At 42.3% G+C, this 19,631-nt stretch overlaps 1 protein-coding gene across 1 annotated transcript in view; it reads left to right on the top strand.

The window, feature by feature from the left end:
• The window catches only part of LOC129109941 (raftlin-like), a 103,660-nt gene that overhangs the window by 63,548 nt on the left and 20,481 nt on the right, over positions 1-19,631 (top strand). The window contains exons 6-7 of the mRNA XM_054622089.1: positions 6,398-6,601; positions 15,986-16,104. Coding sequence (XP_054478064.1) covers positions 6,398-6,601; positions 15,986-16,104 — 323 coding nt within the window. The remainder of the gene's footprint in view (positions 1-6,397; positions 6,602-15,985; positions 16,105-19,631) is intronic.

Raw genomic sequence — 19,631 nt, 5'->3', positions numbered from 1 at the left:
TTAACTAAAGAACAGCGTGGCGCCGCAGATCCCTCTTGAAACACTTGGCAACGGTGGAGGTTGTCATTTCTTGGTGTTGCCTCGATGTTACACAACAGTGTGCTGCCTCGGGATATAATCCTCTCTCCCCGTTACACAAAGGGAATCGTCTTATAGCATGTGGCGCATACAAATTCACACTCCCGCTTAGCTGATGAAGCCAAGTCTGTGAAATTCACCACCAGGAGTTTTTTCTCGAAAAAAAAAAACATTTCACGGCCCGCTTCTCTGTCTTCCGAGAAAGTGAGGCAAATGTTGCTGAGTTATTCACAGCAGCCCCTTTTTTTTTTTTTTTTTTTTTTTTTTTTTTTTTCAGTGGAAACGCTGTTAAAAATTAGCACAGACATTTATAGTTTGGGCTTTATTTGAGCTGTTCGGATTGACAGATGGAGACTCCCACCAGTATCCCACTCCTACACCCTCTCCTCCTCTCGGGAACCTATTTATGATACGTGTCGGCGCAATGTGCAAACTGTGCATTGGACACACATCCCAGTGGGAGTGTTAACGCCTGTGTGTTTGTGTATATACTGTATATTTGTATGTAAAAGCCATTAAAGGTTCAAAGCATCTAATAACTTGGATGCTGCATAGCGAATGCACGTACTTTGTGCTTTTAGTTTGTGTGTGTCTTTAAGTATATATGTGTGGTGGCACACACTTGGCATCGCAGCAGACCACAGCCCACTGGTCCATCTGCGGCCTCCCTACAGGGCATTTTGCTGCGAGATAATCCCCCACTGCCTCGTCCTCTACCTCCCTCGGCTTCACAGCTCTCTCTCCATCCCCCCATCTTCATCCCCCCCCAATCCCTGCGACAAAACGCCAGCAGCGCCGTCGTAGCAGCCAGCCAGGGTGGCACGGGGAGCCTGCCAAGCTCCCATGTCCCCTCTTTCTACTAATGCCCAGTCTGCCGAGGAGGCCCAAGAGTCTCGGCTACCGCTGGCTTGTCCTCGCTAATCCTCAGATCTCGAGGTGAACGTCGAAGTGTTGGCCGTGGAGCTGGGCGAAAAAGAAAAAAAAAGTCTACGGCTCAAAGCTGATCACCATCTCCCCGAGACCGGAGCTCTGGATAGAAACTGAGCCCGGAAGTTTTAAAGAATCAAATGCTCGGATGGTTTGAAGGAAAAGGGATTCTGGTGATAGGACAAACGGAAAGCATAACATGAAAGAGACAGCTGTACAATTATGTCGGGATAAGACAACCCTGCGTCTGCTTTCAGATACAACTCATTTGCATGAGTGAAAACATTTTGGAGGGGAATTAAATGCCACCTGGGTTATTTTTTTTAACGAAACATGCTGAGGGAACATTTCAATTTTACCATATTTTATCTCTTTTCCAGCCTTATCTCTTTCCAACAACGTCTGCGCATTAAAACAAGGTCATCTTTCATGGATTCCAAAAGCACAAGCTACAAAACAAATCAGCTGCAGATGAATGTATTTTGTCGGGAAGAGTTGGGATAAGAAGTTGAGAGGAAAAACATCAACATTTAACGAGCAAGAGTTTAATTGAGATTCTGCTCCCTTTGACGCATTGATTTAATTTCTTGTCATGATATACGTTTATCAGCTGCACACACACACGTAACGAGCTTTAAACAGGGTGAAATGAAAAAAAAGAGCTTTATCATGAGGAAAATCATCTAAGTCAACGTGCTCAGGGAGTCTTTTCAGCTGCTTGGATTTTACCCCTGAGATCAGAGTTATCTCTGCTCTGATGGGATCACTGTCCAGCGTCTCAGATGTTGAAATGGTGACATGTCAGGCAGAGAAGCCACGTTGCTAAGATCACTTACAGGGTTTACTGACGCCGACCCCGTCACCTGGACAGCCCGGCTGCAGTCAGATAAGCCTTTGAACGACATGCTTTCAAAGTCCTAACACCAATCATGCTCTCATTTACTTCTTGGCTGGACTTCCAGAGTCAGGTTAGCTGCTCAGACTTAATTCTGAAAGGCTTAGCGGTCAAATGTTGATGTAATTAATTTGCTCGATGAGTTACAAAAGAACCCTTTGGTGTGTCCATGTGTGCGTGTGTGATACGAAAGTATGGCTATAAATATCCAATCACCGGGGCATTAGGTAAGATTTTACTGCCCCATAGCACAAAAATGAGCATAATAATTCTCAGAAACAGTAATAAAGTTATTGATCGGCACAGCGTCTGGCTTTCAAATCTTGTTCTGGTAACACGGTCAAAAAGCAAATGACGCTGCACCACTGTATCCTCTCCAGCACATTAATGCTCTGTTTCTATTATTCATACACTCATATATATATATATATATATATATATATTTATAATACGGTAATGTTTGCTTGTGTCATTTAAAGGCCAACGTAGAACAGGGAGACAAGGGGAGCGGAGAGCTCGTTGGCAAGAGACTCGTTTTACAGATTTATGTTGGTCACTAATGGAGTTTTGTAAAGATCAGAGAACCTTAACCTCATGTTTCTCCGAACAATAAAGTATCTGCTCTTCTTACGGGAACTACAGGATGTTTTTGTTGCCTGTCAAGCTTTTAATAGTGAACATGTAAATGGTGGGTCATTGGTCTGAGTCCTGGCTGGTGAAATCACACAGGGAGAAAGTCAATCTGTTTATCATCCGTCTGCCTTTTAATACAATTGTATGAATTTATCAGCCACAATTTTGTTGTATAAATAAATGCCACAAAAGCAATTTCTAATACTTGCGGACATTTAACACATTGCAGACTGGAAATCCAAAATATTAGAAATGCTCCCAATGCAGCTTAACCTTGTGAAGTTCAACCACTTTGACATTTGCGTTGCATTTGCAGCTGAAAAATAGAAAAAAAATCCCTCTACGATTCATTGCATCGATGCAACTAGTCAATCACATCGAGAGTCATATTTCTATATCTGCACTTGAATCATGATTTGTGTAAAATGGTGCGAAAAAAAATGGCAGACAGTGATTTAACTGACAAAATGCGAGTCGACTCAGGTGCTTCTTGACTGATTATTTGAATCATGGATGTTTAGAGGGCCACCCCACAGATTTCTATCAAAATGATTTCTGAAACACTGAGAACGCCAGGCGAAAGCACGGCTCCAGTTTGACGTATTATTATCCTGCAGTCCAGGGTGATGGATATCAGCGGGACAGATTTTTCTATGCCTGCATATAAATATAGGGTAGATCCCATATCTTTTGGTACCCTGCTCTGTTTATGTCCTGCTGCAGATACAATATTGCACAGCTGAAAAGATGTTTACAAAAGTATTTCCCTGAGCACATCAGGGTTAGAAAATTTGCTACCAATCCCTCCATCTGAATAACAGTCGCCCTGGTGCCATAATCATAGCGGTATTAGACAGTATTGAAATATAATGCATGAAAAACATCTGACGTGAGAGAAACAGAGGCAGAGCAGCATGTTTCTTGCTAGTGGCTGTTATTTTGCGTCAAGCTGTTATAAATGAACAGTCCCATCAGCAGCAAAGGAATCATCTGTTTCCAATATGGCGTAATGTTGCTACTTGTCTAATTACGCCACAATTACAGAAAATAAGAGCTGTGACCCAAAGCGTGACACAATTTTTCAAAAGCGGTCTTCTTTTATGACCTGCCCCAAGCTCACTGACACACAGAAAAGGATTCATGGGACAAACTGTAGCGATACATCAACTCAGGATTGTGAACATAAAACCGTAAACCAGTTTATGTGATGTGGATCGCTACAGAATCATTCACAGTGAGGAAACAAGTCGATTTGGCAGGTCGTTGGCATGTTGAATGGGAAGTCATTTCGCTGTTGTGTGTCACCCAAGATTTTGTTTGCCATATTGTCCTCGTTGTAAAATGGGGTGACCATAGGGGAGGGACGAGGGGGAGAGCGGGTGGATGTTCTGATTCTGCTGTGATTCAACTTTTCTCAAGAGTGACAAATGACAAGATTTAGGGAATTTGGTGGCCAGCTGTCACATCAGTCAGACGAGCCAGACAAGAAGCGGTTATAAATGATTCATACTTCCTGAGTGTCTGACGGACGGATGGATGGATGGACGGAGGAACCAAAGCGCCTGAGCCATGACTCCTCTGCCATCAAACCCCCACCATGTCACAGTGTGTGTGGGTGTGTGTGTGGGTGGACGGTTGGGTGGCAGTTCCGCACATTCTGCTCATCCATCTGGTTCACTTGTGGATTGACAGTCAGACATTTGCATTCGAAAGAAAAGGGGGAAAATGTGACCAGACCAGATTCGAACCCCACTATCATCCCACGTTTTCTGTTTTTTCCAAAGAGCCAATATTTCACTCCCTCACATCACAACAAATAAAACTCTTTCCACTTTGATTTAGTATGATGTGAGCGAGGAGTGACGACATACGTACTGTGGGCATACATCCAAGCCCGTTTCGCCCCTCCTGAGGCCCGCTGCATTATGTATATTTCTGCTTGATATAAACAAAAGCTAGCTGGAGAGTCTTTAATACAATTTTCAAGGTTATACTATGAATTAACTCAGTTACAATGAAATGGTTCCTTTCAAGTTCTGCGTCAGCAGAGTAACAAGACTTCTGGAAAAACATTAAAAAGGAAAATGAGGACGTCGTGTAGCATGAATGTGATCATATTGCTTTTGATTCACTTCACGTTTGTTGTTGAAAAATAACTAAGTGAAAAAAGAGGCAGCGGCCTTGAAAAAGATTTTCAGCTTATTTGTGAGTCCAGCTCAGGGCAACACAAACCTAATCTTGTATTACTTTCTCATTTTCTCTCTATTTTGCACCTGCCTGGTGGAGTTATTGCTTATGATATGATAATGATGTTGAGGTTTGTATTAAAGTATCTTGCATACAAATTTGTCCTGCCCCCATGGCCTTACAAGACTCCAGAAATGAGCGTGAAACAGCTTCAGAATGCAGCTTAAATACTTTCAAATTATACAATAAGTCCTATAAATAAAAGTTTCACATGAGTGCTGTGTGATCACAAGCAGTCTCTCGAAGCTTGGGTTGAACGGGTCACACAAACAAAAGACTTTCGCTGTTCAGTTATTTTACTATACTTTACTAATAAGCGTAGTTATTTTACATAACAAAACACATATTTCAGCCCAGACCTCGATCTTGTCCTAAATCTAACCAAGTACTTTTGATGCTGAAACCTAACATAATACTTCTGTTGCGTAATTAAACTTCGGACGTTTATCCTAAGAAGAGAGTGCATGCGTGTAATGGCCGGAAACTTTACATTTCCTATGAACGTAGACGTTTATTTTGAAGAGACACAATGCATGTAACAGGTTGAAACTTGATCGGCTGTCCTTGACAAGTCTAAAACTGATCCTGGAGCGTCTAACCCCCTTAGGAGTCTAAGAAAGAGGAGAGACAATGTCCTGCATTAATCCCGGTTTTCATCAAATGTCTTCAAAAGGGGGTCCAATTAGGTCCACAAACAGACATGAACAGACTGGTTCGCTCCGCGCAACCTGTTGCAGTTCTGGCTGGATGCGTCCTTTACGGCCCAAAAAATATTTGTCAATCAACGGATTGCAGTTTGAATAAAGCACACTGCTGGGCATCGGTAAATCTGTAAAAGACTTAAGTGATTTAAGTGACAACTGCAAGTGAATAATTTTCTTTGGATTTGAGAAAACCCTTAAATTTTGCAATTGGAGCTTCCAGACAACCAATTTCTTGAGCTCAGCTTTCCGATCTGTTTCCAAGGACTCACACAAACTGTCCACTTTACTGAGCTGTTTTTTATAATCATCAATCTTTTTTTGGAGAAATTTCCATCTCATGCAGTAACACATTTTTAACAGGACAAAAAAATATTTTGGAAAATAAGAAAGAACACAAATTTTTATTTGCTGTTGACTACCAAGAACACTGTGGCCAACTTGTTCTTGGCCAAGAAGCTTTTTGACTGTCCTAACGTTGGCCGAGTTTCCTTGTTTGCTTATCTAATAGGAAATAAATGTCCTTCCAATTGGTTTTTGCCACATTACTCACAGTGTAGTTGTGTGGTTAGTGATGTAAAAGGAAAGTAAGTATAATAAAGTCTTAAGATTATAAAGAAGTGGATCATAACTTAATACTGCAGTTGCAGTTGTTTGCATTGCCACAGAAGTTGCTGCTGTCTCTCCGCCAACCGTTTATCGGGCCATTTCTTATAACTTCTGGCAGCTGAAGAGGAAAAGTGCTCCTACAGACGTTGCCAAATTGCACTTTGGATTGTGGCCAATGTACAGCAGTAGTTCAATAATCATGCAGTAAAACGTGGGACTACCACAGAGGCTACATCTGTATTGTCACAACCCATATGGAGTTAAATCAATGCAGTTTATTTTTTTGTTCTATATCTTTTCTCAACAGGCGTGGAACTGCTGGCTTTGTACAACCACCCGCCGGTCCGAGAGGGTCAGATGAAGTACTACACTGTCAAGGTGCCACTGCGGGTTCAAAACTGTGATGAGGGGGTCAAAGGCGTTGAGGCCAACTGGCTGGACCACATGACTCAGCATTTCAACAATGGAGCCTCACTGGTCGATGGATACTTCCATCTGGGCAACGGGAACGGTAAGACAGCAAGACTCGTTTTCACTGCAGAACACTGATTTTTAGCAGCCAAAAAAGATGTGGGATGACATCTCTCATAAGGAATAAAACTCAATTTTATTGCTAACAAATGCTGTTTTCAGGGTACATCTCACACACAATGAGAAAACATTCAAAACTAAACAAAACTCCAAAAGCTGCAAAAGACACTTCAAGCACAACGAGCTGCAGCCGTCTGGTTTCTGCAGCCAAATTAAATCTAAGGGATGGTTTAACTTTTGGCGGTGACTTGCAGACAGAGAATACCCACAGCCAATCAGAGTCCTGTGACTCCTGAGACATGTTGGCCTATGTTGGGGGAAAAAATTATTCCTCCCTGAAACACATGAGGACATCTTCCGGTAGCAGGAAATGTAACTATTGCACTTTGCCGTTGCTAGGTTCGTTTCAGTAAAAGTACGCCTAAGGTAACATCCAATACATGGCCAACATCAGACGTTGGTCAAAGTCTTCCACAAATTCTTCACTGTCTGCACAGACTAAAATGTAAGAACTCTAAATTACCAGAATAGGTTGACCGTATTTTCTCTCCCCACAAACCATTATGCGTACCACACGTTCATGCATGCCCTTACGCACCCACCATTGGCATTGTAATTAATTAGGATGGGGGACAATTATTTCAGGTCCTGGCACACCCACTGAGGGCATTTTTCAACACCATGGACAGCAGACAAAAAATGATGCTTTGTCTCCAAAAAATGTGTTTATATAATTAATAGTTCATTTGAAAAGTCTATAATAAAACTAGTAAACACAAAACACAGAATTGCAAAGGTTAAATATAATTATAGATTGTCGGACACCTTTTCAAACTAAAATGAAACTTGTCAGTGCGCAGGCTTAGGGCTAAATGGCCGACTGTGACTCATTCTCTGCCAGCTATTGTATACTGTTATCTGACTGTTTTAACACAATCTTTTGTATCTGCATTTCCACAGTGCACGACCTAAAATTGACTCTAGGAAAGTGTCCATAATGAAGCATTTTCATTGATGGGTACTTTACGATGGAAGGACTACGCTTCCTGGAGCTCTTTAGAAAGGACCAACTTTCTCTGCAGTATAAAAGCTAACCGTTAGCATACTGATGACAAGTGTCATAGCGACAGCCTTGACAATGACACCTTGAAAGATCGACAAATGTAGTGCATTATGTAAATGAGTGGGACAGAACATGAAACATCTATGTTAGCGCTGAAAACAAGTATATTAATATATTTTTATTATTCAAATGTGGTGAAAACTGCGACAATTTGGTAGTGACTGTTGTAAACTAGGACATTTTAAAGATATTTCTCAGGACTCGGGCCATGTAGCTTGAAACTTGGACAATCCCCGACAAATTGGGACGTCTGTTCACTGTATGTTAGAGGTTTTAAGGGAAGCTGAGACACGTCTATGGTATCTTACAAACCATAGAAGGATGGAGTCTGTTATCACCAGTGGAGGATGTTTTAGAAGCTAGAGTTCATGGAGCTATCTAGTATCCTCTTTTAAACAATTTCCTGTTTGGGTTTTCCTCTTCCATCAGACCCCGGCGGCGCCGCGCTTCACTGTGACACTGGAGAAAAATCAGCCAGCCAGAGTAAATAAGAGTCATAATTCATTAATCTGGGAAAGTGAACGCCTCAGCAACTCTGAAACATAGATAATTAACCTGATAACAAATTAGTGCCTCCCTGCATATTTCATGTCCTGAGAATGGAGTAATGAAGTGTGTTATTATGATTCAATTTTTTTTCTGCTTATTAGGGTCCTCTAACATATTTTGCATTTTTCATGCGCCGCTAAGATATGAGTCTCTTGAACAGTGAAATTACTGGCTAGGATAGAAAGCAGATCGGCTGCATTATGAAACTGTCTCTGCCTTCACAGATGTATAGCAGTGAACTCAGCCCACAGCTTGAGCTTAGCCACTTTAGAAAACAGACAACTTTACAGAGGTGAACGCTGTACTTTGTGGATTTTGGTCTCTTGAGAGCAGCTGGCAGTGTGACTTCAAAGCGGCACCCCGCTTGTTGTCAGCAGCTAATTACATAAAGCAGCCATGAAGCTCGGCTTTAGAATCAGTATTCTTTTCCTGCCGTTTCCATATTTAGCAACTCCTCTTCGAGACGAGTTTCTCAATTTATGAACGCTCGACACGATGCAGGAGACCATCTCAACCTCATAAACATCAAGGACATGTGTGACAGCAAAGCAGCACTTTAAAAGGACATGAACTGACAGCGACAGACGCATGCAGTCGGATGGGTGATCGTAGTGACAGTGATGGCCTTGTTTTGAGGTACAGAACAAACCAGCGTGCTTCAGCTTTCATGTACTGACAGATACACATGCAGTCTAATGAGTGCAATTGTGTGTTTTTTTCGAAGACTGACCTTCCTCAGGCTTTTTTTTTGCTTTTATCCACATATTGTTTTTACACTATTTATCCAAAAGGAAGATGTGTTGCTGAGCCTGCATGCTTTGTATCTGGTCTGTCAGTTAATTGGTCCACCAGACTAAAATACATCTCAACAACAACAACTGCTGGACAAATTGCCATGGAATTTGGTCCAGATATAAATGGTGTCAAGAGGGTAACTCCAAATGAATGTGTTCATCCCCTGACATTTCCTCTTGCACAACCATGAGGTTGACATTTGCTATTTTGAGTGAAATGTCTCCACATCTATTGGATGGAAAGCCATGAAATCCAGTACAGATATTCACGTTACCCTCAAGAGGAATTGGAATATGAGTGGCAATCTTTCCCCTTTTATCTTTTGCCATTATCAGGTCAAATTTGGTTAATCAACTATCTGCAAAACTCATGAGATTCCACAGCTGCAGTTTAACTCCAGTTGAAGAATGCTAACGTGCTAACCAAAGATGGTTAACATAGCAAACGTGCTAGACATCAGCATGTTAGCATTTAGCTCAAACAGCCTCACAGAGCTGCTAGCATGGCTGTAAACATTTATTCCTGTTTAGTGATGTACTGTCAGATATTTATTCTGAAGGGCCTGTGGGCAGGACAGAGTGTTCAATATGAAAGAGCCTGAAGGATGGCAGAGATCAGAGAAATGCTGGTCCTCGTTTGAACCAGAGACTTGAAATCCTGCAAACCGGCCTGATTGTAAAGTTTCAAGCAGTTGTAATGCTATGTAATCTGAGACAGATTATAAAGTCCAATTTGGCAACTTTGTGAGTGCAACAGATTTCCAATCTCCGATGGGTCATCCACCCAAATGCAATGCATTTATATTTTAATGCCAACACTGTTTTAATGTGAGTCAATAGTAACCACTAAAAGTAAACAACACATTAACAATTATTCATAAGTGCATTATTGTTATGAAAGCCCATCATTCAGTAATTGATTGAAATTCCAAAAAGTAACATGATTTATTGTCAACTTGACAGCACTTAAAGAGCTGCATACTTTATTTAGGAGGGTGAAGGGGGAATGGACAAGGTGACTGAATGGACAATATCCAATATTAATAAATATCAGCAGAGTGATCAGTGTATGACCCTCATATGAAGTGGTTTATTCTCCTAAATTGTTTGCTGCTTCTGTAAAATTCCATCCTACTGGTCTGTATGCTCTTACCCTGCTTAATTGGAATAATTAGGACAATTCAGAGGATTTATTCACCATATTGAAGACTTTTTGTACTTTAAAAACATTTTTAGACTAAAAAATCTCATTTCATTTATAACAAAGAGCATGAAACTGATAAAAAAAAAATGATTTAAGTCACTACAAGGAACTTTAATTTTGTATTGATTCAGCGGTCCCTGCATGTTGACAAAAGCGGTGGTATTTTCGGGCACCTGATTCCATTTAAAAAACCTCTCATTTTACTTCAGCAGGCTCTGACAGTCGTCTCTTTTAAGTCCTGGTTCTAGCTCCCTTTTCCTCCAGCGGGCCCAGTAATACGGCCTGGGTCTCCAACAGCATGGCGTCAGTGTTAGAGTTCATGATAAGCTGTCTTTTGTTTTAGCATTTGCATCACTGAACATGTTCCTGCAGTCAGTCTGTGACTCTGGTCTTCTCCTAAAAACTGTGCTACCTTTCTATCGTCTCTGACAGTCGGCTGTGGCATGGTCCAGAGGGATGCACATTTACACATAAAAAAAATGTGTGTTGGTCCCTGTGCTCCTTCTAACGATGGGTTTCCATGGTGAAGCTGGATAAGAAAGCGTTTAGGGGGCATTGTTTGCATTCATGTGTGTATTTGTGTGCGGATCGCTCAGATGATGTAAGTCCTGTCTGGTGTGGCAGGATAATTTGCAGTGAGTGGAGAACTCGCCTGAGCCACAGGGTAGGATATTATAGCAATATTGAATTTACAGATCCTCAGCTGCACGCAGGCCGCTCCACTGTCATAACACACGCATTAAAGATTCATACAAACTGTGGCACTGCCTGCAAACAAACACACACACGTACACAGTATGTCTACATGCATCCACATGTACCTTCAGAGACACACAGCCATTAAAACACACAAAATACACATAAGTTCACACCATCTCCCTGACTTGGGAGCAAGGTGGGAGGTGAGTTTATTTACTGGAGTACTGACAGTAATGGTGTTGGCAGGGAGTTTGCCTGTGTTGCTTGTATAGCTTAAGCTATCTCCGGAGCCACGATGAGGATTTGTAGCCCGGTTGTGAGAAATTGAGCTATTCTTATGCATGACAGTCAGTCCTCACTGGTTTCTAAATTTGGGCAAAGCCAACAGGGGGTAGAGAAAAAAAAAGAGGGAGAGAGATAAAGCAAGAGAGACACGGGGAATATGAAATTACAATAAGTTTTTTTTCATTATTATTCTTGAAGGAAATCCAGAGAGGGGAAACCATGTGCAAGCATTATTCTGAGACAAAAGATGACAAGAGGTGAAATTAGAACTGCAATGTTTGTGCATGTGTGTATACACTTATGTGCACCCAGCGTGCACACGTGGGTTTCTATGTGGTTGTAGCTATGTGAACACAGCTTTATAAGCATGTGTCCTGAGTTGCTCTGTGTTCATAAAGCACTGGAATTTAAACCAAGCAGTTCAGTGTATTTGGGCGTATCAGGGAAATGGCAAATGCACTCAGGTGGTTAAAGATAAACCTCTCATAATCTAAGAAAAACATTTTTTGGAGTAAGAGTGCCAGCCAAATCACCTGCAGGAATCACTGTGCATTAGCAACACGTTCTTACAGCTTGGTCAGTGGACCTACCCTTTGCATGTGCAACAGTTTGGCACCTTTTTTGTCTTTTACAAAGTAAACGTACATCTTCACAGGAAGAAACCTGGTTAGTTTCAGGAAACAAAACTACTTGGTTCAGTTGGAGAAAAGGTCGGGTTTTGGTTAAAATAAGAACACTTGTTTCGTAGTTAAGTAAGCAGCGTAGTAACGTTACGTTACTTAAATACGTTCACATCAAACTTTTGGTTTCACTCAGGACACAAACAACGGTCTGGGTTTCTGCACAGACTTTATACCACGTAGCCTTACTTCCTCCTTTACTAACCCAATAACTACAACCACGTAGAGCTTCATAGTTAACCGCGTACGGCCACTGACGAAGCTGCCAACATTTGATGATTTTGAGAACGGGCATAAACTGTGCTCAACACGAGCACCCACTATTATCACACAAAGAAAGTTAGGTCCTGTTCCTTATAGTATTGCTTTAAAAGAGGGACTGTAAAGATAAGAGGTGCCATTTATTTATTGAGATTCTCATGAGCACTGTGATAATCTTTATAAATCAGTACTTCAGCAACAAAAGGGTTTTGAAAGCGTTGGCAATGATCCACAAATGTTAATGATGCTATTTAGTTTTCTGTTTTTAAACTGAAAGCCTGTTCTCAGTGTCTAGTGGAGGAGCTTTAACAAAAGCTTTATATAACAAAATCTTTATAACTTTATGAAGTTTTATCATGTTCAAAATGGAAGAACTTCAGTGCGTTATTTCAAGTGCATGCAATTCCAGAGGTGGCTGGAGGATGTATCCCTTCAACAGGCACAAGAAAGCTTATTTCTCACCCTCAACCCCCCGGCTCACTCTGGCCTGTGAACGTGGCATATATATCAGCTGTAATTTAGCGGAAAATGGAAATGAATGAATATTAATGCAGATTATTTATGGGGTTGTCCCAAACAAACAGATAACACATTTGCTAACATCCCCCTGGTATTGAATCCTCTGTTCTCTCTCTACCAGCTGAAGTCTGCCTGGTAACAAACAGGTACCAGCCTGCCAGCTGCTAAACCTTTGGCTCCGCAGGGAAGAGCCACATCCAATCCACACACACATACACACCCCTACCCACACACACTCACAATGGACACCCTGGTCTCTTTTTCTTTTCCCTCTCTCTGGATGTCCACTCATCCTGTTTGAAATATAGATAAGCTGTCAGCAGCCAGTCTCCAGCTCTCTTAGGCAGCGCCTGGCACACATGTTTAAATCATGTCAGCAGACGTGACCTTGGGCAGGGTCACCTTCCGGCTCGGCGGCGGGCAACTGGAGTTGAACGCATATATATATATATATACGCCGATATGTGAAAGCACATGGACTTTTGAGCAGGAAAATGCACACGTTGGGAATGCTTCATTCAATTCCATTAGATTACTCAATAAACATCATGATGATATTCAGGTTCATACTTGTATTTTGCTGCTTTTCATGCTTTAATGTTCAAAACATCTCCTCCCGTCAGTCTGGATAAACCTTTATTCACCCTTTGTCTAAAACACTTTGTTTAAGCACCTGTCTCTTTAAGGCCCACCTTCCAATTAAGCCCAACATGCTCTGATTGGCTTGCAAGTAAGATAAGTTGTACTTTTTTTTCTATATGATCAATTATTATTATTATCATTATTATTATTCTAATACTCAGATGGGAGGCTGCATATTCTGTATTTTAATTTGACTGTAACTTTAACACTGCAAAGGCTCATTTGACTTTGAGGGCATTTAAGGACACAGAACAAATCACCTCGGCTTTTCTCCCCAGTTGTCTGTTGGACACCTGAGTCAGCAGTCTGAGGTGATTTCTGCTCATAGACCTGCCTGTTTACTGGCCACCTGGATCTCTACACAGTCAGACACCAATAAAATGTCTGATATTGCTTTGGGGAGTGTTTTTAGTGTCTTTGAAACATGTTTGTCAGGTCGAAAAATGGAAACCAGATAAACTTTCAGTGTGGCAGTAAATCCATATCTTTCTTTTTATATTTGTGATCGTAATTGCACACATAGTTTGTTAAAAACACCACCTAATGCTACTACTGAACAGTTTAAGGTTTGACATTACATTTATTGGTGTGGACACATACTACAAAAACTATTTCTGTATCCGCCGATTTCTGTTCAGAAACACTGTGTGCTAGAAATCCATGTGCAGCAGCAGGTTTTGTGAACGTGTCCATGAATATGAGGAACAAACTGCTTCCCAACTCACCCGATATGTGCAGCCAAAGACCTCACGTCTACGTTCAAACACACCACAGACTCCTACAAACTTTAACTTTCACTTTCTGTATTCCAGTTTACACACACACACTGGGGTTGTGACCCCCCCCCAACAATCTGTCATTTGGGTGCTGCTATGTGTCACTTTGCTGTCACTCCCGCTATCTGACTCTCCCCTTCCATTCCCCTCTGTGTCTCTCAGTCCCAATGCTGTCACTCCCCGTTTTTTTAGTGCGACTGTATTTGCATGCCTCGCCCTGCGACCTTGAGTGTGTGTGGGGGGGGAGAGCAATTTCACTGAGGGCGCACGCACAGTTTTTTTTTTTTTTTTTTTTTTTTTGCAAGTGTAAACAACTTATTCTCAGTCGGCCCGCCGGCTGCTCGGCTCAGCTCTCAGTCAATGGGCGCGAGATAATGTTTATTCGTGCACGCAACCGGTGCATTCCCCAGACGGACCCGACGCCCCCGGCAACCGACTCCTTCTCATCCACTTCAGCTTCGTTCTCCCTCTTTCTCCCCCCCCCCGCTCAGCCTCTGTCTGCATCATCACCAGAGACATGCTGCTCCCTCTAGAGCAGCGGGACAGAAACCCTCTGTCGATCTCACCCGAGTGATCCCCGTCCGCGGGGGAACCGTTGGTGGGCCTCGGCGCGCCTCGCGTTTCCCCCCAAAAGGCTTCTTTCCAATTATATGTCAATGGCTAAGGAATGAGATGGAGAAGCGTTGGACTGGGGGAGGAAGGAGACGATAGAGGGAGGATGGGGGTGAACGGCGACAATGTCTGTATTTGAGAGATGTCTTCAATTGAGCGTGCGCGGGTCTTAAATAGGATTTCATGGAGGGGGGTAATAATAGAGCCCGTCATCCCTCCGCTCCATCTCTCCTACTGTCTTGCTTGCTCCCTTCTTCCCTTCCCCCCCTCTCCCCCCTTCTCCAGCAGCCTCTCATCCCCCTACTATTAGGGCCCAGTAATGAAATGTGGAGTGTCTCGTATTGGTGCCTAGGCCCCTGCAAACTGCATTAGTGTGTAAATGGTGTGGGAGTAATGAGAAAGCACTCAGGCCAGCCGGGAAGACTGGACCATGGTATTGTGTCCAAGTTTGTGTGTTTGTGTGTGTGTATGTGTGTGTGTGTGTGCCTGCATGTAACGTGCGCATGCATCAAATGAATAACAAGCGACGTCGGGTGGAGAGGGGTCCCGTTTCTGTCTCGGGTGCCAATCCTGCGATTGTTAGCCTCCAACGGGAGAGAGGCTTAGAGAATCTATTTGGTCAGCGGCACACAATCTCAGTCGTGGCCCGAAGCGTCGACGTCTTTATGTGGCTCGCTTAATACAAGTCTTTCTAAAGGTGAATTATGCAGGCTTAGCAAAAGGATTTATGCTTTAAAGCCTGAAGGGCTGACTTCATTAAATCAGTGGCCATCGCTAAAATCTGTCCATCGTTTTTTTTTATAAAGCGTTGTCTCTCAGTCCTGATCATCTGAATCCGATCAGCTAGTGCATCCACCTTGTTTTCCAGCTTGTTAAGCCGTCGAGCCCGAAAACCAGCAGGACTCCGGGTCCCTGAAAACCACGAGCGCATAATGTCTCCTCTTCTTCTTTTTTAACATCCCAGAAGGGGAATACCTGCTCCTTTTCTTTTACGCTGTCTCCCTGCATAATGTATAAGAGCACATTGCTCATACAAATGGCCCACACCACTGGCTATGTAATAAAGGGTTGTGTGTGAATGTGGCTGAGTGATATCATTCCATTTCCTCTGGCCTGGAGGGCCTAAAAAGGAGCCGCGGAGACAAGACAGACACGCTCCATCCAGTAAATACTCTCTTCACGGCTCCATTTTTATTTCTTATTCTTCTTCTTCTCTGCAGATATGCTGCCTAAGTCGGTGGAAAGCGTCTTCATCTTCCAGGAGGCGAGCGAGGGCGAGCCCAACGCGACAACCCCGACGTACGATGCCATCGTAGTGGAGCAGTGGACCGTTATTAACGTGAGTGGAGAGATTTGGGTTTTACCTCGAAGCGTTGCAGGTTTTGTGCTCTTCTCTAAAAAGGGTCGTATGAAAAGATATTGCTGTCCAAGAACAGCTCATAATGCACGGACCTAACCCCCACCACATACCTGAAATCAACATGTGGCTATAAGGACTTCAGATGCTTTCATACGAGGTAAAAGAGCTCACTGAATGGTTTGATGAGAATGAAAATGATGTGAATCATAAGCTGTGGCCTTCGCAGTAAACCACATCTCAACCCAAACAAACAAGAATGGGAAATTCTGAAATGACGTGTCAGACAGGGCTCTCCACCACATCAAAACACAAGAAATGAGGGAATGTTTCTGAGAAAGAATATGGTTTACCCTCCAGTAGAGGTTTAGAGACTGAGATAATGTATAACAACACCTTACTGGGACTCTTTACAGAGCTCCATTTTTAGGGGAACACTGACCATTTTCAAAACTCATACATGTTGTTCTTATGATCTAAGAGACAATTCAAAAGTTGTAGTATGAACAACCCTCTCCCAAATCCATGTATGTCTTCAAGTATAAGGTCTGGAAGTGCTCCATAGACAATGAACTGTCCCAAATGTTCTAGATGACAATGAGAGAACCCAGGGGAACGTTCTGAGATTATGGGTTCATTTTCTGTTTAACACTCGTAACATGCATAATGTCTTTTCAAAAATAAACTTCCTTCTTTAAAAGGAAGTTAGATTTAGGCAACAAAACTACGAAGTCAAGTTTAGGAGATAAGCATTAACTTGACAGACAACTCATGCCACAAAATGTTAGCCTTACTTTTAGATTTGCAGCAGTCTCCTGGACATAAGTCCTGTGTTTGTCTTTTCACATGATATATTGATACCTTCTTATTCAACAATGTATTTAATCCACATTGCTAAGCCTTGTTTAGAGCACAAATCCTCTTAAAATGTCTGGACCTCCTGTATTGAAATCAGTTGTCACTGATATCGTGCCCTTCCAGCCCCATTCCTTACATCCAACCCCCACCCAACCACCCCAAAGGCAAATCTGCCAAAACCTCAATTTATGGGACATGTGTCGTGGTCGCTTGTCTTATCAGGAGCAAACAAGCCCTTATCTGCCCACCGATTACCGTCTCTCCTCGGCACAGGTTCCAAGTTGGAAATTGATTTCTGTCCAGAGTTGAAGGGTTTGCGGCCATTTCATTGCCTTTCATCCCTACGTACGTCTGTGTGTGTGTGTGTGTGTGTGTGTGTGTGTGTGTGTGTGTGTGTGTGTGTGTGTGTGTGTGTGTGTGTGTGTGTGTGTGTGTGTGTGTGTGTGTGTCCGTGTGTATACATGTTTGTGCATGCAGCTGCGTGTGCATGCGTTTGTGCGGATGAGTCTGGTTCGGTGCGTCTCTATGTGTTAGCCGATGCTATCACTGTAATTGAATTTGACTTTTTTTGTGGCCCGTGGCTGTCGACGTGTGAAAAGAGACTTTTGTCCCCCAAAATGTGGCTCTGTGATTGTCCAACCCGGCGCTGATGGCCTCATGTGCCAATAAAAAAAAAAAGGACTCTGGCCGTCCTGCAGCAGCAGTAAAGCCCCCCCCCCCCCCCCTCCTCTGAGATGAATGGTAACACTGTTACAGCTTAATGGATTTCAAGGCTTCCTCAGAAACATCAACAGTGAACGACGCCGAAACCCACAGCCACTGTTCCAGGAGATCCAATCAACTCTTCCACTGGGACTTTATCAAAAAAAAGTGTTTCAACCGAGCAATCTGCAGCATGCCAAATCAGATTGACAGCACACTCCTTCACAAAGGGCGATCAGGGCTTCACATTATCTCCATTCGCTGTGATAACTGCCTGAAATTGATATGCAAAGTATCCTCACAGCTCATTATGGTTTCAGTGCCGGGATAATTACAATGAAAAATAAGGCAGAATATTGATTGTTTGGTTGTTTTTTCTCTCTTCCTCTTTATATATGCCATCTTGTTTTCCCCCCTTAGTGCTTAACAGTTGTACTTATCCAGACGTCAGACAGGTGGTTGGTTGTATGAAGCTCAGAGAAGAAGAGGAAGCCGCTTCACTGAGGGACGGCAATCATTTATATTGTCGTCAAGTGGGAGTGTATCGTCACAGCGACGGTGTCTGTTCATCACTGAAGGAAGAAGAAAGTTGTTTAAAATTGTTCCATTTATAACAGACAACTGATCAGAGGATTTGCATTAGAAGCAGACTTTCTATTGACATCGGATCTACAGGTGTTCGCAGAGCAGCAGAGTTGTGATGAGCTGCAGTACATCAGAATACTACTGAATATGGATGCATAATACTGGTTGTAATAATGATACTGTTGTTCTACTTAACAATGAGATTGATAAAATGAATATAAGTGGAGGCTTTAGAGTTGTTTAAAGGCATCTTTTTACAGAGTTGTAATTTATTTTGCTGTGCATTACTCTTTCAATGAGTAATGAATTTCATCTAGACAGTCTCAAGTTCAAGGTAACATTGCTGTTTTAGTCTATACAATGTATATAGTCACAGTTTCTATGGGGAACTTTCATTTTGTGTTGATGTTGGTAGTCCTTGTCGTCAAAAGCGTTAGTGTTTCCGAGCACCAGAGTCCCTTCATAAAACCACTTATTTTACTGCTACAGTGTCTGAGCCGCGCAGTCCTGGTTCTGGTTCTCTTCCCGTGCCTCCCTTTCCCTTCAGTGGGCCAAGCAATAAAGCCTGGGCCTCCAGCAGCTTGGTGTCGGTGTTGACTTCCAGTGGGGAGTGCAAGTCAAAGGCGGAGGCTTCTGTTGAACCTGCCATGATTTCATCTTATTTCCTTCCTTTGATTTATCTCTATGAAGGCTTTGTGCCACGACTATCGCCCCTAAGTAACTTATGGTGTCATCTATTTTGATATTTACGATGTCTAGCTTTCCAACAGGCAAAGTCACCTGAGTAAAGTTTATCATTATAAATATATCCTTCCATTGCATTGAAGCTATATTGCCTGCCGCCAAGAGACTAATCCGATACACACTGCAGCACCCGGCTAAACAAAACTGACGTCTGCATGTTTGTTTTTGTCGAGCTCGTCCGACCTATCGACAGTATCTAAGGGGAGCAGGACTTGGCTTTGGTTAATTACAGTTACAATAAATATAAAAATAGACTGACCTTGCTGACAAGTAAGACGAGACTAATGAGGCTAAGAGGCTACTATAAAAATTAGAAAAATACAGTCATCTTATCAGGTCATTTAGAGTTTAGTTGTACGATGACAAGGCATCAAAATAATATAAGATAAGATATAATAATAAGAGACAAAAATGTTTGACTTCAAAACTAATCCCATAGAAAAGAAAACTAAATTTAAAAAAATGACAAAATAAATCAGATATGGTAACAGCCTGAAGAAAAACAGCACAAAAACAACAAAATGCATAAATTGAAAAGCGACAGACATGCTCATACTAAGTATATAGTATATAGTCCAGCATGTAAAAGTTCTGGAGAGCTGATAAAGACATTTCTTATA

Source organism: Anoplopoma fimbria, chromosome 20 (assembly GCF_027596085.1).
Source record: "Anoplopoma fimbria isolate UVic2021 breed Golden Eagle Sablefish chromosome 20, Afim_UVic_2022, whole genome shotgun sequence".
Lineage (NCBI taxonomy): Eukaryota > Metazoa > Chordata > Actinopteri > Perciformes > Anoplopomatidae > Anoplopoma > Anoplopoma fimbria.
This window is presented reverse-complemented; position numbering and strand designations above follow the sequence as displayed.